Below are 22,748 nucleotides of genomic sequence, written 5' to 3'. Positions count from 1 at the left end.
AGTTAAACACAAAACGTCAAAGTTAACAAGAGTTGGCCCTTTTTGGACCACCATAATGCTCATGTGGCCCTTTATGAAAATGAGTTTGACACCCCTGCTCTACGGAGTGCATACTGCTCACCATCTTTCATGCTAGAATTTTAGACTAAGACCATCTTTTGTTGACAAATGACAGAGTCACGGCCACCATGGTAAAATCTGGAAAAATACATTAATCACAGTCTTGTRCAATATTGTAAAATCTTGTTTGGGCTTGGGGTATTTGTTGTGAGTGCCTCTGCACTGTAACCACACCGAATTGTAGTTCAATATCTGTAAAACTGACTTAGCTATAGCCATTTCTGTTTCTGCTACTCTTGATTAGCAGTGGCAGCCATCTTGCATTAAGGTGACTCTATAAGGTAATAAGTTGTGTGGTCTGCCCAGGGGATTCAACTCATGTCAGGTTTGTGGAAACACTGATTTGTGTTTGCTAAGGTTGATTAAAGGTGTCATACATAGAAAATTCATGTTATTGATTCATAAGAAATTTTGCCAACATGAAAAACGAACATACGCACATAGAAAACATCTCCCACCTTTTGCCTTTAGCTAATAAACTTTAGCTAATAAAAATAAAATGTGCTACATTTTCACAAAGCAAACTTTCAGCTGCTTCACATACTCCTTTGTATAATTTGCTGCCGCTTAAAAAATGAAACAATGTTCAGATTTTATAACTGGCAGATCTGCAAAGGTTTCAACTAATGACAGAGAAAGTAGAAAAGAGAAAGTGTGTGACTTTGTTCCATTTTCAAAAAGGAGCTGTAGTTCTTCTCCTGTGCCGCTCTTTGGCACAGGAGGGAGAGCTGCAGAAAGCTCTCGGTTTATGTGTCTGTCAGTGTCACATCTTTTCAGGATCACGGTTCAAGGCAAACAGCAGGGATAAAGGGGGACAGGAGGGGAACTGGTACACAGCTGAGAGGAGGGCTGGTAGGTCAAAGCACCTTTTGCAAAGTTGATTTTTTTGTCTTTTTTTGCAGAATGAACAAAAATAAAATTGAGTGTATAACGATGAAATACAAGAAGAAAAACAGAAGTAGCCCATTTCTCTCAAGTAAATACTTCAAAAGCATAAATACAATGTTAGTGCTACTGAATCCAGTGTGATGTCATATTTCATTAAAGTTCATAAAAAATCCTATAAGTTCATTTCTTTTGTGTCAAATGACACAATAGGAATGACATTGATTTCAAAACAAGTCATCCAATGAAAAAAGGTGCACAGTTAAAGACATACTGCCAATTTTTACCAGCTTAGGCCATGAGTACACTACTCTGATACAGCTTTCAATCAACAATTTTTGTTCATATCAAGAAAAAAGTCTTTAACGACTTGAACAAAAATGCTCTAACACTAAAGTTGTGCCAGAAGGAGACATAAATAAAAACATTAACATCATGTCAAAATAAAGTAAAGAATCTTCCAATACAATTATAGCTCTTTGATTTTTCTGTTGGATCTTTAAACTTTTCATCTCATGTTAGAAGTTTAATTCCAAAATCTAACCAGGTTGAGTGAGGCCCTCTGGATGGGTTCTTCTTTGTTGAAACATTTCATTTATCCTCCAAGAGACTTCTTCAGTCTGAGGAGCCACAGGTAAACTCAGCCTTATAAGCAGTGCCTCCACATGGTGGCTCAAAAAGTGTGCCGGTGACGACCGAAACTGGTTGTTCACATGCAAAAGTAGACCATCAGCCTAACAACCAAACATTAGTGTCCTGATGGACGATTGTTGTTCATCATCCTTATCACGTATGAGAACATCTTCCACCCTGAAAGAGTGACTGCTGACCTGCAGATCAGTGTAAACATCAGCAGTGTTGGGCCATCTTTTTAACTCCAACAGAACAAGTGTAGAAAAGGTGCAAATACATTTTTAAAAAAGTCTGTTTTGTAAAATATGTCAGTGTAGACAGTATTAGATTTAAGAGATCACAGTCTGCTCTGAGTATTTGATGGCGATGACTCAGCTACACCAATATTTAGCTCAAGAGCTGTAAAACTGACTGAGTTATAGCAATTATTGTCTGATAAGGTGATGTGCTGCTGTAGATGTCTTGATTTAGACTCCAGATGTTAATCACTTGTAGATGCAACCGTTACTTTTTTTTTTTAGTTTTTTAGAGTTTTAATAAAATCTGTGCAGTGGTACGTGAAATATTTTGATTGACAAAAAACCCTCACACACTCGAGGTACATCTTTCAAGGCAACTGGCAATAAAAAAATATATAAAAAAAACTATTCACTACAAAACGAGGTCAGCTGACCTTCTGAGACTCACAACAATCTCTGGGGTCTCGGGGTACCCTGCAGGTCATGTTCATCTACCTGCCTTCTGTGTGAAGTTCACTGCTTCAAAGAGGCCTCACTCACTGTACTTTTCATTTAAAAGGCTTTTGCCTTAACCTGTTCTGTTCCCATCCACCTGCACAAGAGCTGCCTACTGAGATAAAAAGAAATCAAACAGGAAGTAGAGTCCTCATTTATAAATATAACTACAGTAGTTTTCACAGATTTGTCCTTATGTTTTGGGACATTGAGAATGGCACTGTTTTTGTTTTTACTTAGTAATAAAAGAAAAACTGTTAATATTAATTATTATTGTATTAGTTCTGCAAGTCGACATAACTGATTACATCGATTATAAAAATGATTTGGCATGGATTTTTAATGTCAACCACGTAAATGTTCATTTGTAACTACAATGCAATGCATGAACGGCTGAGAAGTGCTTCCATTGTTTGTGGTTGCATAGTTTACTAAAAAAGAACGTTCCGGTCTGCAAAACCACAGAAAAAGAAGGCACAGACAGGTTATATCAATGGGCGGTAGGATGTCGAAACAGAAAGAGGAACATGAAGARGCAAAAGRAAAAACAAGACCAGGGGTYAGATTTATAAAGCTKGYGTAYGCACAAAACAAGCCCAGAAACTTGCGTRCGCCACTTTTCACGCCAAGGTTGTGATTTATAAAATCCAAACTTGACGTGAAAATGTGTGGTTCCTCACRCCAGCTCTGACCCATGYGTACGCTCATTTTGGAGACGKGAAACTGCGACACAGATGGTGAAGTGARGAATTAGAGCCACACTGYGTMATGATCACKGTCAGATATTTAATTTACCTTCATAATCAGACTTAGATTTTTATTCAGCTTTATCATCAGCTTTCTTAACGGTAATATTTATACTTCCGCTGCTGAGCCATAAGGACCTTTGAGATAAAAACCTTAAATCTTAAATAAAAATTCACGCATCTCCTTCCTCCTCACGACCCTGACCCACAGACCCCTCCCTGACCCACAGACCCCACCCTGACCCACAGACCCCTCCCTGACCCACAGAGCCCTGCCCAACAAGAGACATTTTGACAGCACGACAGCAAAATGCTCAGTTATAGTCAGGCTTTGGGTGCGCACGCCCTCGCCAGCGTGGATGTGTTATAAAAGATTCACTTTTTAATGTCCGTATTCCTCACGTGCGCGGGGTGGGGGTGGGGGATGAGGAGACCGTCAGCCGCAGATAACAGCAGGCAGGAGGGGGAGGACGGGGGAGAGGAGCGGTGAACTTAACTTTATCTGACTTATTTAATTTTATTTTTTGATTTTATTGTCCTGCAGGCTCTGAGAGAAAATTAACTTGAAGCTGAGTTTTTGATAAAAATCATTWGATTGCTCTAAACATCTGTAAACCTGCAAAATGAGGGAAAATCTGTGTAAATTATAGACAATCTGTTCACGTGAGCAGCTGTCAGCACCTGTCAACCTCCAGACGCACGACGGAGCGTGTCTGAGTGAATCGCTTTTTTTGACATTGATCAGCTGACTGATTTAAATACTGTACGTCTTAAAATTCATAAGGTACTTTGCATTGACTGTTTATGGTTGAGTGTGGGCGTGTAGAGGGTAGAACCTGAGGTGGGACCTTGTGCGCAAACTCTGACGTGACGCCGTGATCTATAAAGGAAGGGTGTGCAGAAACATGCGTACGCACGGTTTTATAAATCAGAATTTTTTTGGGAGGCGTACGCCATTTTCGCCTTTTGGCCGTACGTTCACTTTTCGTATGATTTACATGCAATCTTTTGTAAATCTAACCCCAGAACTTTCAAAAGTTGACTACATTTTCCTGAAAATACACCAAAGAAAGTAAAATGCAGATTCAGTTACTGACTTACTCATGCTAAAGCCAACTGTCTATAATTTTTGTTAGTTTACCTATTAGAACACAAAGTTTATTGTAAGTGGACGCCATCATTTACAATATCATTAGCTAATGCACTAAGTGTCATAGTAAATCAGTGAGTTATTGTAGTACTTCATCCTATCTCTTCTCTAGTTTCCCTTTTTATCTTTTTTTTTCCATTAAAGTCTTATTTAAACTTTTGGACTGCCAGATCTAGCACAATTTCAAACAGAATGGTTTTTTTTTTACTTTTATGTTCCTGAATGTCATTTTAACCAAAGTTATTTTTTATTTAATTAGGGCTTGCCATTTCAAATGAATAAGAGTGCAGAAGAATGCATTGCGTTGGACGTTTTGACAGAAATATTTGTGACTAATCAAAATAAATGAGCAAATTAGTGAACTGTTAAGATAATCATAAGGTGCAGCCATAAAATATAAAATAAGATCAGAAATGAGTTTACTAATGTTGGACCCTGTTRGGAAGTGTTCTTCACTCGATATGTTCACTTAGGTAAATAAAACAACTTGCAAGTAAAATGTTCCACTGCTATCAAGTACTGTCAATGGTATAAACACAAAAAGTGAAATTTATATCTCTTGATTTAACTTAAGAGCAACAACTGCCTCCTTTTCTGCCTTCTAAACTGCAAACTAAGCAAGCAAAATCCCACAAAAACATAAGGGTGCGGGGAAGCCATTGATCCTAAAGTCGCCTGAAAATGTATTTGCAGAGCAGATCGCGTTGTGCAGATCTCCGATAATTTTCTTTTAAAACAGCAACCACCCACAGGCTTCTAAAACTCCAGCTGGCAAGCAATCCTGAGGAGAACAGATTCTTCCCCAGCAGGGGCCACAGGGATGCAGCGGGAAAGAGTAAAAGAAGCTCATTCTGYTGATTAAATTTAGTTGATTTAGCTGCTTGGCTTCTCCTGGGTGACTTGGAGCGTGCACGTTATCAGCTATTAAATGGCATGTCTTTACTGAGATGCTTCCTTTTTGTTTCAGACTACTTTTTTCTGCACAAAGACTGTACGCTTCACATGCTGACTTCAGTTCTAGAAGCATCTCGACTTTTTTACTAATTGTTCAACACCGCTAACATTACAAACTGTTAAAAATGTAATTCAAGTTTGTCTTGTGGATTTAGATTTTATATTTTATCTTTCTGAAGATAGTCTGAGTTGGGAAGGTAGGACGATCATTTTGACCCTGACTGTAAATATTTGTTGTCATTTACATTCTTAGCAGACATTATCAGAATCAAGGACAGAGCTGTTCTCAAGTCATTTTGTGCAACTATGAATTTGCATTTTTGGGAGTGTTTTTGAGCGAGGTTGCCAAAATTGTTCTTTTGTATATGACTACTCATTTTGAAACGATTTTATAAAGGACATCTGCCAAAAGCAATCTTAGAAATTAAAAAAAAGTCTTCCTGCACTTACTCATAGACTTGTAGCTTGTAGCACTGGCCGCTCAAAAACAGAAACTCCCAATCAGTTCCATAATCTATGTCCAGCTTCTTTTGCAGATCACTGAAAAAACAAACAAACAAAAACAAACAAAAAAAAGACTCAAAGTGGATTAGGGGTTCACTTTTAACATAATCACAATTTTGTATACAGGATGAGTCAAAAGTGTCAGAAAAGAAGGGGAAAATGAATCTGAATACTGGATATATCTCAAACACGGCTGCCATATAGTATCAATGTCATTTTTTCCCCAATAGGTGTTTGGTCATTTAGCATATCACAGAAGAYCTGAATTGTTTAATTACCATTAAATATKTTAAAACAGGCAAAGTTCCCTGTTATTGTTGCAACTTTCCGTGCTGATAACCTTTGAAACACAAGAGATATTGCAAATCTGATTGCAGCAATTTATTTCTGAGGGGTTCTGTTCTCTGATACGCTAAAAGACTACTTTCCCATTAGAAAAATCTGACCTTGATCCAATATGATGTCTTTCAAGATGTTCGTGTCCATGTTCTGGATATAGTCAAGTAGGGGTCTCTGCAGAACGTGTTGTCCTGTGGGCGGAGACAACCCAAATCGTCATTGGCCGAGGTCTTAATGTGGGCGGAGACGTCCCTTTTCGTGATTGGCGGAGGTCTTGATGTGGGCAGAGATGGCCTGAGAAGTGATTGGTCGGATTGACAGTGGGGGTTTGAGGCTGGAGGCAGCGGGGAGTAGCTTGATTGAGTCGGGCAGGAAGCAACATGTTTTTTTTTTATTAATTTTAGTCATAACTTGAGAAAGGAAAATGCTATATGCATGAAATTTGAACGTCGTACATGTGAAAGGATGTGTAACAATGTGGCTTGGTTAAAACACCCCTTAAAAAGATATTGATTTTTAGCAATCTTTGTACAGGTTGGTTAGGGATGTTTTAACCAAGCCATACTGTTACACATCCTTTCACATGCATGACATTCAAATTTCATGCAGATAGCATTTTTCTTTCTCAAGTTATGACTAAAATTAATTTTTAAAACATGTTGCTTCCTGCCCGACTCGATCAAGCTACTCACCGCTGCCTCCAGCCTCCTCAAACCCCACCGTCAATCCGACCAATCACGTCTCGGGCCATCTCAGCCCACATCGTAACCTCCGCCAATCACGTCTCGGGCCATCTCAGCCCAAATCAAGACCTCCGCCAATCACGAGCAGGGACGTCTCCACCCACAGGACAAAACCTACTGCAGAGACCCATTACTTGATATAGACTAAAGCAGTGTTTCCCAAAGTTGGGGTCGGGACCCAAAATGGGGTCCCGAAACATCAAGGTGGGGACCTGAAAAGATTTTCTGAATTAATTACATTTTTRCCBTAGTTGTTACAAAGGAGTGAGRTTAGTRTATTTAAAATGGATAAATGTAGTWTAAAAATATTGTTACTATGCCCATGTTTWGTTGACCTGATACAAATGTTTATCATCCAAAAATAGTTGGGGGCACAGGTCTCTGCTACTGTTATTTTGTGGGTCAAAAGCTGAAAAGTTTGGGAACCACTGMACTTTGGTTCCCAAAGTTGGGCTTGGGACCCAATTATGGGTCATGAAGCACCTTGGATAATCCCCAGAAATCAATTTAAAGGGTAATAAAATAATTGCTGATGTAATTTTTTCCCTATAACTATTACAAAAACACAAAATAAGTATAAATAAGTATTTATATTTGTGTAAAAGCTGTTTCGATTGTCAAAAAGCTTGTGTTTTTAGGGTTATTAACGAAGTTCATGTACTCAGAACAGTAATATTTGGGGTCACAAGTTTTTGCCATGAATATTTTGTGGGTCAGAAGAAAAAAAGTTTGGGAACTACTGGTCTAAAGGATATCCCCACTCACTCATGACTTGCTGGAGGGTTCGTATTTTTTTTAACAAAAGAGTGTCCCGAGACTTTTTGCTCACCATGTATGCGTTATGGGTTCAACAGTTTTCTCAAGCACAACACTTTTCAAACCTAAGTTCTGCAATAACATTTTGAGGGCAAATTATTGCATTTATTTTGGGAGGTATTTTTATAGATGCCTAGACCCTGGGAGGCCCAGGTCCCCATCTTGACTGACATGCCCCACACTTTTCTTTTTCATTGTGCCGTTGAGTTTTGAGGAACTCTAATCTGTACAGTTTTAGTGAAAAATGAAAAACAAAACTTAAGGCACACACTCTTTATTGTGTTAGACTGTTTTAGTAACTTTTGGGTGACTCAGAACATCTCTAACAGTGTAGCTCTATTTTCCCTTTTTACCAGCAAAGAAATAAAGCCAATTTTTGAATAGTGTGTTGATTAGGTGGCCCTTTAAAGCCCATTTCTATGCCATATCTTCAATTATCTGAGCTGGTTTTCCTCACTAATGGCAGATAAGGCAAGTGGACCCTATCTCTAGCGGTGCACAAACCCTCATTTCCATATTTATAACCCAGAATTGCGTACGGGGTTAACAAATGTTTAGGGAGAGTGACCGTTACGCTCGAGGTTGATAAGGCATGGCGGTTTTTTGGGGGTGGGGGTGAATCGGGGTTAGAAAAGCAATGTGAGTGTGTGATCCCTATTAAGGCCAGAGGTCATGACATTAATGCACCGAGCCATTTTATTGTGTAAATTGTCTGCAACACAAGCTGAATGAATTAAGAGGAAGAGCTCCAATTTATTCTTCTAAGAAAATATATAAATGCACACACCAATATTTATATAATCATTAAGGACCCAGGATTAAGTACACCACTGCAGGGGAAACTACAACTAATAATTTAGCACATTAACTAATTTGATTAAAAAKGATTAGAGCAAGCTAGAAAAAATATTGCCACCTACAAGCATGGTATATGTACTTGACCATTTTGGTCAAAATTATTACTCAGTTTGGTTGAAGATTTTTATTTTTCAAACTTTAGAAAAATGTGTTTAAAATAAATTTGGTAATTGTGTAGTGGGGCTTACGAGTTTCTGACGTAGCTCTTGTTTTTGGTCTTGTTCAGAGTTTCTTTCATGATTTGTAGTACTTGTTTTATGATGAAGAAAGTTTTCATTTCTTTTGGCCTAAGGCTAACTTTTGGTCAATCATTATTCGAATTACACTACTCACAAAAAGCCAGTGATATTTGGTAGAGGTGTCACAATGCAAACAAATTGATAAATCGTATTGTGACAAAGCTGGTGATTTTACACCCCTAATATTTGCAGAACTTATGTTGATTAATTGTTAGGTGTCACCTTGGTCTCATGATGTCAAAATGTGAACAGCATGATGAGGATGACTGTCCATCTACATATCCATCTGTCCACCTACCCACTCAGCCAACTAGTTGGTAATATGAGGTAACTTTTCTGAATTAGAACTGAATAATGAGCATTCCTCACTAATTTGAGCCATGACTGTTTTTAAAATTGCTACAAACACCTTGAGATACCTCACACCTAAGCTGGCACTCCTCTGCTCTAAGTACGTTGAGATGAGGCTTACCCAGCAGAGAACAGTAGGCAGCCAATAGCGTTTGTTTTTCTTCATTAAAATTAGCCTCAGGTATCACAGAGTACAAATCCATTACGGTGCAGCTTTCCACACCACTTTAGCACAGAAGGATGGAGTCTATTTTTAAGTCCTACTAAGATATCATGACATCCTGCTTACAGTAGCTAAGTAGGGAAGCAAATGCATAATCTGCACAAAGTGCACAGTGTTCAAGATTTAACCACAAACGTGACAACATAAGCCAACCTCTTTCTTTAATTCTTTATTTTCATCTTACCTTATTTCCAAGTTGATTGTCTCGTAGGCTTCTTCCACCTTCTTCAGATTGGTCGCCTCCCACTCGGCAGCTAGACAAAACAAAAGGTCAGACAAATTAACAATGTAGTCTTGTTGCAACYCAACAGATACGTGCTGCCAAACAGCGGTCTCTTAATACGATCTGTTCCAGGATGGTGAGAGAAACGAKGCTGCACATGAACACAAACCGCTATTTTCAGGTATTGTTAAAAGCAGACTGGCAGGCTTGTTAGCCTCTTCACACTGAAAATTGCGTTAAGTGAGACAAAGACAAACAAAGTCATAGGGAGTGTGAGTGCAACAAAGGCGCAACAATTACTGTACTTGGTTTCGTATAACTGTCACTTTCACATGTACTGTACATAATTTACATACATTTATCTGGTGATCATCTAAAGCAATTGAATAGAGAACATTGTATGGGAGCGTGGAGCAATATACAGGGTGAGTCAAAAGCCTCGGCACACCTTTTTATTTCAGAAATGAAAAGGAAAATTACATTTCTGAAAACCCCAGTAAGGAATGGGTAAGGAAWCATATTTTTACCAATGTCCAGAGAATGTCTGCCATCTTGAAAGCAGCCATATTGGATCAAAATCAATTTTTTTTCCAATGGGAAGGTGGTCATTTAGCATATTAACAAAGAATCCAGACACAGTGTGTTTAGCACGTTGAACATGTCAAAAARTGTGCAACATTTCCAGTCATTGCAAATTCCTGTTTTGATAACTTTTGAACAAGAAAAAATGCAAATCTGACTGTGCTAATTGATTTCTGAGCCAATTCTGGTCTTCTTTGATATGCTAAATGACCACCTTCCCATTGGAAGAATTTGACCTTTATCTAATATGGCAGCTTCTAAAGATGGCAGCCATAGCCTAAAAGAAAGGTCCCCTCACGCATTACTTGTTGGGGTATTCTGTTATGTCATTTTCCCTTTATTTTCTGAAATAAAAGTGTGTCCTGAGACTTCTRACTYGCACTATATTTTGCAAAAGAATATTTGTGAATAATTGTTGGAAAATTGGAAATTTTGTAAAAACAATAGGTATAAAACACAAGAAAGTGAATATTAATGCAACAATTAAAGTTAATCTTCCTTGCATTTTATAAGCAAAGTGTGCCTAACAAATGTAAGAATCTCAGGCAGAAAGTGTGAACTTCAATGTGTCTAAAAACAGCAACAAGAAGAAACCATGAAAACATTATTAAATTAACATATTACACTCTTTAAAGGAATAAACTTCACCAGCTGCTTAACAGTGACACACACATTGGGTGAAAGGGGACAAAAAAATACGCCTGGTGATGTAGAATATGTATTTGTACCAAAAAGAGTTGTGGGAGTAAGAAAAGTCTCTTTACAAAAGATTTGCCAATTTTAGCCAATTAAAAAGTTKGTGTGTTTGACATAATTAACTGTCAGTTGTATGTTTTGTTAGAAACCTCCAAAAATGAGAAAACTTTAACTGTGATTGTGTTAAAAATCGAAACGGTTTCTAAAATGCCAGTTTCAATGTGTGAAGTCCAACTTTCTGTAATTCATTTAAATTTTAAACAATGTTTCTACAGTGAAGTATGCCTAAGCATTGTCCGTTCACGATTTTGTTTAAATTTTGTATATGTTGTATACATTATAACATTAAAAAAAGTCATTGCACAAGATATAAGACCAAAGCTTTAAACACAAGCTTTATAAGAATGCCACTGAACAATGTCTTAGCCACTCCTGAATTACTTTGTTAGATTCCACAAATGTTCAACTGTAAAGTGATGACAAACTTTTCAACAACAGTGAGAAAAACAGGTCAAAGTGATTAATTTGAGAAGTAAACAACTRAATTATTGCTTAATTGAAAAAGCGCAGATACAGTGTTACTGGGTTACATTCTCTTCATTAACAGTGACATTTGATTTATGTGATATTTTGTGAAGCTGATGCCATGGTAAAAAGCATATCAGAATATGTTTGTGTCTGCACCATGTCCACTGCTGAATGCAAATAAAAGAGCTGAAGGTGAAAAAAAGGTGGTAGAAAATAGATGAGAAGACAGGCTGAAAAAGACTCCAATTTAACCGCCCGCCTCTGACGGACATGTGGATTTACTGAGGTTCCTGAAAGTGGACAGGTTCGTCTCTGACGTCGGCGTAACTCTCACCGGGGCCTGGCGCCGTGGCAACAGAAAGCTGTGTGTGTGTGGTGATGACCAAGTGGGAAGCTGTGACAGCACTGGCCTGAATACCAATTATCATGTTCCTTGCATTGTACAATTCCTCAAATACAGTACCTATTTCTTTGCTAAACCTAGTACAGATGTAGAGCATCCAACAGTGAAGCTGCAGTGTAAAGGCTATTTTAGTAGCACAGAGAAGGGCAGAAATCTTCATGAGCCACTCCCAAACCTCACAAAAAATAAAAAAATAAATAAAWAATCCAGTCTCACACAAACAYGTTCTCTCCAGTCTTGTTCCCCGCACACACACATACACACAGAAATCATTGAGCTCAGCAATGACAAAAGCAGACACAGAGTCCCATGTGGGTGACATTTGACCCATAGCTGCAGCCCAGTTGTATATGGAGAGAGTGGTGATGGTGAGAAGAGGGGAGGCGGTGAGCCGAAGAGAAGGAAGAGCAGCCAGGCGTGCAGAAGTACCCAGAGCAGGGAACACAGGGCGAGTACAGCCTCGCCAATGGTCTCTGCACCAGTCCAGCCCTATGATAACCCAAAGCCAATATATTATACCAACAAGGAGCTCTAATGACTGATTTACTACATTATCAATTGTATAATCAGTGTATTTTCTAGCATTAAAATCACACCAACACTGGCTAATGTTAATGCCAGAGCCATAAAAGCCAACTCATAAGGTTTGCTTTAATGTAATATCAATGATGATCTTAAGAAATCAGGAAAGCAAATATATTTTTGGCCAAACAATCTGCTAAATTTTAAAAGAGAGAAAAAAATCCAACAACAGTGAATTAAGGAATTTAGGCCAAATCTTAGAGCAGAATAATTTCAAGTCAACAATAATAAAAGTGCCTGATTTCCATAAGCAGAGGTCAAAATCCATTTACTAACCCTAACCTTWGGTCTTGATTTCAAAGTCACAAAGACTAGAAGAAAAAAAGAAAGAAAAAAAAGACTAGTACTGTAGCTGTTGTGATATGGGACACTCATTTAGTAAGTTGATCATCAATTGTTGATTTAATTTATTCATAAACAGGCATGATGTCAATTTACAAGGGCAAACTATAGTGATCAAGCCATCAAGTTTGATATACCAAATATAAAACAATGAAATACATTTAAATAGACAACATGGATGACGATACAGATGCTGAAATCAACGTTTTTTAATGCTTGCTACTAATAATACTACATGTACAGTAACATGTTAGTGTACATCAAATGATATGTTTTTTGAACAATAAAAATATGTTGCATRAAATTGAAAAATGAGTTTCCCAGGTTTTCCACCTCCTTGGGTTTCCTTATGGCACATGTCAAACTTGACAACATGACAAATGTGGCCCACGAAAGGGAACCTATAACTAGGTGGAGGAGCACAGGGTTCAAAAGGAGCCGGCARTCATTGAAATTTRGCATRTAAAATCTCYATTACMCTGCATTTTCGCTGGAAATTTCCCATTTAYAAGTTGTAAATTTAAACTGGAATGCCCCTACAGTGTCCAATGCCCTTCCCTGTCGGAAAGTGTTAGTTCAGAATTCAAGATGGCAGCTACTTACCACAACTCAGTGCATAAAGCCAATCATAAAAAAACATCTTTTAGTTTTAATACTATTTCTATACAGTTTACTTAGTTGTAAAAATAGTACTTTTGGTGTTTGTAAGCAGACGTGTTAAAATGCTGTTTCTATGCACAAAAACAACATTACTGCTTGTTAGCAGTGCTCAGCTAGAGTGAGAAGAGGAACGTGATGACCAATCATGTTGCCCTCGGTGAAGATTAGTTTGACTCCCCTATCTTATAGAGTCTAGTATCTCYTTAAAAGTTGATGGTTTGTAACAGCAAAAATCCCAGTCCTTAAGAGAATTGGGACACCCTTACCCCTCAGAGTATATATGCAAAACATAAAGGGGCAATGGCTAAAATAAAAATTAAATGGGGATGATTTAGTATTGTCTTATGGTGCTTAGATTAGTCTAATGCTGGTTATTTTTAAAATTGACAAAAATTGCCTTCTTCCGTTGGTCAACACGCTATTGGTCAATCTTTTGGTAATGATTAACTTTCACATAAATGATAATAACGAAAATAAACACTTTCCTTACAGTTTAGGCACCTTCATATGAAAAATGTAGGACAAATGATTTCATGCTCAAACTAAGCTGACCCATGGACAGTTTTCTCATCAGAAGGTAACAGCACTTTACGAGAAGCTATCCAGAGAGTTGGTAAATCACAGAGGCTGTGTACTAAAATAGAAAAGGAGGAACACGCTGTATGCGCCGTCTCCTCCTGCCAGAACTCTCCTGTGTATACATACCTTGAGCCAGAGACCAAAGATACTCTGTTTACATGCGCGTGGATCAATAGCCAAGATAATTCCTCTGCAGCTCTAAGAAAAGCAGCCTGAGAGACAGTGAAATGTGCTTAACAAAACAACGCCGATGCAGCAAGGCCACCCTCGATCCCGACACTCACACAAGCAACACGCACCTTCGGCGAGAGGACGCCGACCGCCATGTAGGAGGGTGGTGGTTTGTTGCCTGTTATTTCAGAGTCTTCTCGTTTAAAATAAAGGCTGCGTGCTAAATGCTGCCAAGCTGATTCCTGTCGATTCTAAACACTTGAGCTTTTTTACTGTTTTCTTGTCGACATTATTTTTCCTTTGTTTCAATATTTGCAGCCGGAGTTGATAAGCGTCTCATGGGCAGCCTCACCTCCCTTTTTCAAGTTTTATTTTTCTCATTAGCTCTCCTTGACTGAGGGTTTTGCTCTGACTGCAAAGTAGGGAAAAGCAAACTAAAAGTTGAGGATCAAATTATTGCAATGTTCATGGCAGGTAGAACCAATTAAACAAGAAATGTTTCTGGTTTTATAAGTTAGCTGTCTAAAACTATTAAAGACTATTCTTGGCACAAATGAATGGCTTATTATCACTCAAAGTTTTAAGCTAAGATCATCTTATATTGAAAAATGACAGCATTATATCTGTTTTGGTCAAATCTTAAAATTGGTGATCTTCTAGTGCAAAGGTGTCCAATCCTGGTCCACAAGGGCTGCTCTGCTGCATATTTTAGAGGTTTCTCAGCTCMGACACACCTGTTTTGAATTCTGAAGAATTTAAAAAGGTGATTTAATCATTGGATCATGTGTGTTTGAGCAGAGAAACAAGTAAAATATGCAGGATAGTGGCCCTTGAAGACCATGATTGGACACTGCTGTTAGTGCTCTATTATTTTACTATTATTGCTCTATTATTTTACAAAGGAAATACTATTCTGGTATTTGCTTTGAAGAACTCTCAGCTACTACAACTTTGGCTCAATATCTGTAAATTTAACAATATTACAACTATTTTTCCTACTATTAATTAGCAATAGCAGTCACCTGAAATTGTGTTAACTCCAAAAATTAATGAGTTGCAGACATGCAGTAGTTTCAATGATTTCTTTGAGAATTTCATTAAAATCCATCCAGTGGTTCATGATATTTTGCTGACAAACAAGGTTGACTTCAAAAATTATTGCCAACATTTTAACCAAAGATGCTGTTTAAAGGGTTACTTAGAGTCTTTAGGAGTGCAGAAAAGTTGGATTTAGTCTCTCACGCTGCTGCAAAGATATATTTATTGCTGGGTTGCAGTCACATGACCCGGAAAATTCAGATGGGGGGTAGGAAGTCATTTGCTCCAATTCAAAACACAGCAAAATGGATCAGCGAGTACGCTAATGCCCTAAATGGGCTGGCACAGATGAGATATCACAAAAAAAATGTGTGCATTTAGGATATGATCCATATTGTCTTAACAAAAAAGACTTGTCATACAATCTGGAGGATTTACCTGGCGTTGAGGCGATCGACAAACTATCTCGGGCTGCAGACCTTATTATAGGACAAGCCAGATGTGAACTTTCGAAATCCTCGGAGCCTACAATTATTTTGTTTCAGATGGGGTCAACCATTTAGGATCCAAAAAAGCTTTTAATGGCTTTCGACTTGTTTCTGCGCAGGTGAGTATTGAGCTGTGCATGTTTAAGTAATTAGCCTATGATAATGCTATCGATAACACTAACGATTTAACCGTTATTTCTATGTGCTTGGATCTACATGTAAATAATTTATTTAGCTTCTGTAAACCCAAATMCAAGTAACTATCCAATAAAAATATGATTTAAACAATTCAATCTTTACCTGTTAGAAAGTGGTCGCTGCAAACTCTTGCATTGATTGTCGTCCGTTTCCGCACTTCCTGTTTTTAGCCGTAGATACAATTTTGTCGTCTTTTTTTCTGACACTAATTTTGGAGCATGAAAAAAACTATATTTCTTCCGAGTGGAGGGGTTGCGACCACCGTACATGGCACAGAATTTGATGCTAAATTAGCAGAAGGAAATGGGGCTGCATTTACTTCCTTTAAAATATATTTGTTATGTCCCCTTTCACTTGTAGTGCTCAGAGTACATGTTTGGGGTGATGCATTTACTGGTTCATGAGATATTTTGCTAACAGACAAACAGACGAAGAAAAAATAACACTATTTGCCAGCATTTCAGCAGCAGGCAAAAAATAAAAACAAAACTCAGACAGGCTGGATTTTATTAGAGTCCTTCGTGGACCACGGTCAGGCGATGAGCACAGACAATAACCAGCATTAATTAAAATTGACAAGTAACTGTGTGCTTCTATCTTTACTCAAATGTTTTCAGACACAGAGTTTAGCCACGAGCCAAACACTTAAACAGACACACTGAGCTACGCTTCCCATTTTCTTATGTTTCACTCTTAATCTGTCCAAATCACACAAATGATTCTGAAAGTGCAGCACAGGCTGCTGGGAGTTGAGAAGAGGTCAATCTCGCACCCCCCTCCGCATAATTGTTGTGCTGGAGTGTCTGATTGTATTAGAGTTGAGTGAATAACAGTAGCTGGCAGAAATAGCATCATGTTTTGAACTATCACTGCGATTCATAGCCTCGCAACTGACTCAGTTTCTATTCATTCTCCCACGCGCTCCAGCAACTCTGTTTTTTGTTTCTTCTTTTTTTTCTTTTTTGCTTTTCCAAAGTGGTTGAAGGACGAGCTCGGCACCACGGCAAGCGTGAGCTGAAATTAAGAATGAAAGCTTTTACTGCCCAATGGTCATTATATCAACTGATAAAAGCTGCAGGAGGTGGGCTTTAGAAAAAAACTCACAACACAAGTTAACACCTGTGGTGTTTAATAAGTTTTCAAAATCTTTATAAAAAAGGCTGTTTTTCTTCTTTGTGCTGTTCTGGATTTTTGAAAACTAGGACAGGTTTTGCGTCATTTGCACATGAGGCAGGGCAATCATTTAATCCCAACAATAAAATAAATGACTCAAACCATTAAGCATTTAATCGAGAACAAATGTCTACCAGTTGAGCTGCTACTTTCTTTAATTACTGTCACGAGCTGTATTAATAAGCTGGTTGTCTTAGRCAGGAGGGCCATGAAAAAGGAATCTGTGGTGGGCAATGGCCGCTTAAAAAAAATTAGCTGACCCCATGGCCAGGTCAAGGTCGTGCATGCATGTTCTATTTCTCAGAAAAATATCTCATGAACAACTAAACAGATTTTAATGACACTTTAAGTATTCGTTGCATAAATATTTACAACCACAGCACATCAATCTTAGCAAAAAAGAAGAAGAAAACACTTAAAATCCACCAGTTTTACAGATATTTAGTTAAAATGTTGCATAGTAGTAGTGCCGTTTTCTGAAATATACTGCAAACTACTTGTAGTTAGGTTCTTGAAAAACGGAGCCCACAAACTGGGAAACAACTTTGGGGGGCTTCACTTTGTAGAAGTTTTTCAAAATGCCAGTCTGATAGCATAATAAAAATTTTATTCTGTTATGGCTCTTGCTTAAAGTGTGCCACCCCAAGATTAAAATCGGCCCCCATTTAGCCATTCCTTAAAAAAAAATCTCTGGAAGCACCCCTGTCCTTAAAAATTTTAAAAAGATTGTTCGTGGATTAAAGTGGTTACGTTAATTTATTTCCCATTAAARCCCCATTTCCTTTGACGGGAGTGAAGCCACCGTTGTTCTTTTTTCCTCCTCCTTTATGCTAAGACAAACATTCGTAGCTTCATATCTTCTGAGCAGAAAGAGTGGCATATTGACATCGAACTAAAGCAAATATGTAGATTTACCAACGTGCTCCTTCCTCTGTTTGACAAAATAAAACCCAAACACAGCTGTAGATTAACATGAGATAATAACATAAGGCTTATGGAATAACAATGCACCAGTCAGGATTTAATGCTTAACTTCTCACCATGATGTGTAATCACTAACATTTATGAATAAAGATGGGGGCCAATGAAGAGAGTAAACAGTCTGGAGTGAGTTCGCCCTGCAACAACTGGGTGCTGTTTATGAATATGTATGATGTAACAAACGCCTAGGAGCTGACCTACTTCTGTGTCTCCTCTGCTTATGACTTGGTCCCCTTCCGGGGTAACTCTGTCATCTTGCAACATACTGTAATAGCAGGGAGCGAGCCACTCTCATGTACAAATCAACATGCTCCAGCTTGACGGTTCTGCAGGTGATAATCGCCACCGTCTGCTGAGGTGGCTGTGCAGYTGTGGAAATATTCAGGACCCAGCAATTCATGTGACATTTTCATCTTTTTTTTCTGCTTACCCTTTGCCAAGCTCRCCGTTTAAACCCAAGTAGTCATGTTGATACGAATGTGAGGAGGTGCAGGAAATGGGGAGTAAAAATGTGTGATGGACAAGTACGTGAAAAACAAAAGCGGGCGCTCGACATAACTGGGGCTGCACACCGGAGAGTTCTCGTCTGCACCGACTCACAAAATATCTTTATCTGGGAATGGCTTGGTGCGGTGCCAGACTACGTTAGCTTCAGGAGCCAGGAAGGGGAAAAAATATATAATTCAAATAAAATAAGGAGACAGAAAGCTGGCGGCTTTTTAGACCAGACTTGAAACATCTGATAAGTAAAAACGAGGTAATATGGTGTATCCCTCGATGGTGGCAATATTCCTTTTGTGGCATTAGAGGCGTACCATTTTCACCTCCTCTGAGTTTCAGATACTGTAGCAGCTTCTTTAAAATGTCTTCAGAATTATTCTAGTCCTCACTTGCTCTTCTGTTTGTTCTGCCTTTGCTGCTCCTGTCGATCCAGCAGGCCACGTAAGCACAATTTTTTATTTCGAAGGACGGGTCACCCCGAGTCGGTGTCAGAGGTGTTGCTTAGCACCACGTTTACAGCGAACCTCTTGTGTTCAACATTTCACATCTAATTTGGCAAAAGTGCTGAACGGAGGCTTTAATTAACATGAAACCCTTGCCAAGGTTTGTAACCTGACAAATACCCATGCAAACTTGCACACCGGACAGCTCAGACGTTGATTCACTTGTTAAGATCTTGGAAAAAGATTCTATGGCTACCTGAACTGGACACAAGTTATCGACCAAWTTTTATTCAAACTGAAAACTTTGAACAAATTTACCAGAGATGTACAGTATCAGCCCCATTTCGTGTTAGCAGTGGAGTGAGGGAAGGTGGGGATTTTATCTCCTGCTCTTTTTATTCTTTTTATGGATAAACTGTCACAAAGATTAAATGCATGTAAAACTCTGYACTGGCTGGTTTGCTCKCGTTTARTTTAATGTATGCAGAYGATCTTGTTGTATTCAGYCCTAGTACTGCTGGTCAACAAGAACTTTTAAGTATTTGCTCTGAGTTTGGCATGGGACTGTTGTCATTATGTGGGAATACTCTGTGTGTAGTACATTTAAACACATTTGTCATTTGGTCAGTAGCCATGTTTCCATCCAAATTGTAATGCAAATTTTGAGTGAACTTTTAAAATGTTCCACAAAAGAAAAAAAAGAAAGAAAAAAGCTAATTACACGTTCTTCCATCTACTGGTTTGGAGTGAATTAACAAGGCTACGCAGTGTTATTTTGATAGACATTGACATCTGTKATAAACAGGGAGTAGAGGTTGCAAACTAGCAGAGACCACACATCCTGGGACAATGGAGAGAAGTTTTCAGGAATGTATTTATATTGGGTAAGTTGTAATTGTTCTGTCAAATCAACTTGTTGCTTCCAGACATATTTTTGCCGGTTAAGGAAATATCCGGGAAGAAGCCAACAGCGAAAACAGATGATTAATCTTAGGAGGTAAATGTTCGCTACGTCAGAAATTATTCAGCAAATGTGTTTCCATCTCCCCTTTTGCGCATTAACTATTTTTAGGAAAATCCTAAATCCACCTCAAGATAGCGTAAAAACTTTGTTGCAAAATTGAGGATGCTTTTTTTCAAATTTTGCCGTTTCCATCATCTTCTTTGATGTGATACTTAAAAATGGGCTAAAAAAAACTTTAACACAAACACAGTTATATATTATCTAAATGACGATGAAGATTTTCACAGGCAGGGTCGCCTGCTGTATGCACAGGCTAATATGCTTAGTTATAGGTATGTACCAATGAAATGAAGAAGTCTCTGTACATTTGTGGTTTAACTATAAGAAAACTAGCATGTGTAAAGTCAATGTGGCGTACGATGACCACTTCCGACTTTTACTGAACAAACCAAGACGGGAGAGTGCTGGTCTGCTCCTTGTGATAGTTGGGCTTAAAACCTTTCAGGCTCAAGAAATTTGATGTTTAAATATATTAGTCATGTCAATGATTGCTGCAACTTGATAATAATGTACTGAACTGATATGAGGCTCAGTGTTGCACATTACCAGTTATGGATGTAATGGTATTTTGTGGACCTCAAATTTGATGATACAAGAAAAAGGCAGCATTAACTAGTCTTGTTGATTTTCTTGAACGCGGTCTGGATTCTAAACATCTCATAATTGGTCCAACATGAACTTCCTGTCTGGAATGATCCACTTTTTCTTGTAAGTTTGTTCCTGTTTACTGTTTTCAGGCATATCCTCAAATCTTTCGAAGCAACCTCACTAAACCAGATCAAAGTGAGCCTTGTTTCACAGTCTGCATGTTTTGAAAGCTAATTCACGAAATGTACTTGCAGCAGCATCTCAACAAGTAATAASAGTTTAAATAAACACCCTGGGTTTAAGACTTTATTTTTTATTTTATTTTATTTTATTTTTTTTACTTTTTGATAACATTTACCTGCCTAAAAGTTCCAGCATAGACTCAGAGACTTTCCAGAGTAATAGTTATTTATTTTTCCTTTTTGGTCAGGAGACTTTTTAAATTAATGTTCCACAACTAAGTTTTATGGACCATCATTCTTTAAAATGACTTAATAAAGGATTGTTTTTCTTCTAAGGTGCACTAAGTACATTGTAAATACATATTTAAAGAATTTAATGTTAGCAAAACATGGTCAGAGGGCTGGTTTAGACTGTCAGTCATTCCCATCATGATTTTTCTGCCAAATTAAATCAACTGGGCTTAATTTCTGATTCTTAAAAGTGTCTCATYTAAGGTGCTTTCTCTCCTCCCAAGATGGGAAGTGAAATGTGTTCATGAATCAAYGAGAGCGCTGCGAGGCCAAGCAATATGCACCTGGAGGAATAAAATTGCAATTACCTTACCACAAAATACAGACAATATGTGCAGCTTCCTTTAATGATAATACTCCTTACAAAGTTTCATTAAATTCCTTTAAATGGTGTAAGAGGAGTTGAGCTGACAAGAAAACTGCTAACAGATGGACAGAAAACTCTTAAACCCTCTGTAAACAGGAAATATATAATTGTTTACAACCTTTCTACAAGGCCTTACTTAAAAATGTTCAAAYTATTCCTTTAAGATGAATCAACACTTAAATTGTATTAAGGAACTGTAAGGCAGCTGGAAGCAAATCCAAATTTAACTTCTTAGAAGTCTAAATCTGAAGCTTTTACATTAAAATGGGTCTCAGTTTTTCATTGTCACACTTGTAAGGTCAGTGTTTTACGTTGGCAGAACCAGAACAGAGCTTCAAAAAGAAGGAAAAAATGTCTCTAAATGCTTACTGTCAGTTCACAAATAGCACGTTTGATMTGCCAAGAAAGTATCACTTTGTTCAAAAAACGTATACCTGACCAAGAATGCTAAATACACGACAAACATTTGTTATAAAAAATAATAATAATAAAGAAAAACTCCTGAGACCATCTTCAAATGAATCTTCCTTTCCGATTCAACATGCAGCTTTTTGATTGCTTCGGCTGAGTTAATATGGCCCTCTGGAAACAAAAAAAAACAAAAAAAAAAAACCCCTGCTGGTTTAAATGTTTCACAAGGTTCAAGAGGATGAAAGCGAGAAGTGTGCTTTCAGGAACTTTGAGCGCAGAGAACGTAGAAGAAACTCAGGCGTTCGTGGCTTGATTAGGCCACACAGGAAAAGACGGTGCAAAAATCCGGTCAAGTGAAACTGCTGCGCACWGCTTGACCCTCGGTGATACCCTCTCCCTAATGCAGCATCCAGCCAGTCCAAATACTGAGCAGAGAAAATCCTCGATGCACACTGGGGACTAAACAACTGGGCTCACCTAAAGAAGAGGACCCATAAGATAGAGCGAGGACAAATCTGCTTCTTTATACTCACATAATTACAGGCCTATCATTCCTTGAAGGAAGGCTTYTTGAATTTTTAGTAGATTAACAGAAGGATACCAACAATTTTGTCCACGTTTGTATAATGCCAGCCAGTGAGAGATATTTTCTTCAGTGCAGTCAGATTTGACATGTTTTCTCCATTACAGAATGATCATTTAACAAATGCGCTGCATGGCCCATAAAGAACAGTTGTTTCAATAATGGTGCGTTCACACCGAACGCGATTTCAGCATCAGKAGCATCAGGTTTACATACAAAGTCTATGGTGGACACGCTTCAAGCAACGTCAGGAAGTGCTGCGGCGCCTCAAGCGCGATTAGAGCAGCGCGATTTGAACGATTTGAACGATCTGAGCGTTCGACGCTCTGAGGCGCAAATCGCTGAAGTTAGAAAATCTGAACTTTTGCAACTCGACGCGCCGCATCAACCAATCAGAGAGACTCCACTGTGTGACGTAG

General features: G+C 38.3%; 1 protein-coding gene across 2 annotated transcripts in view; it reads right to left on the bottom strand.

Moving 5' to 3' along the window:
* Window positions 1–22,748, bottom strand: part of LOC106526285 (glucosidase 2 subunit beta) — a 210,977-nt gene that overhangs the window by 64,699 nt on the left and 123,530 nt on the right. For both annotated transcript variants that reach the window (XM_014020853.1, XM_014020852.1), the window contains 2 exons: window positions 9,480–9,549; window positions 5,673–5,762 (listed from right to left, as the gene is read on the bottom strand). In XM_014020853.1, the coding sequence (XP_013876307.1) occupies window positions 5,673–5,762; window positions 9,480–9,549 (160 nt within the window). The remainder of the gene's footprint in view (window positions 1–5,672; window positions 5,763–9,479; window positions 9,550–22,748) is intronic.

This window comes from Austrofundulus limnaeus, unplaced genomic scaffold (genome assembly GCF_001266775.1).
Source record: "Austrofundulus limnaeus strain Quisiro unplaced genomic scaffold, Austrofundulus_limnaeus-1.0 Scaffold269, whole genome shotgun sequence".
Lineage (NCBI taxonomy): Eukaryota > Metazoa > Chordata > Actinopteri > Cyprinodontiformes > Rivulidae > Austrofundulus > Austrofundulus limnaeus.
Note: the sequence above shows the minus strand (reverse complement) of the source record. Positions and strands in the feature narration are given on the sequence as shown.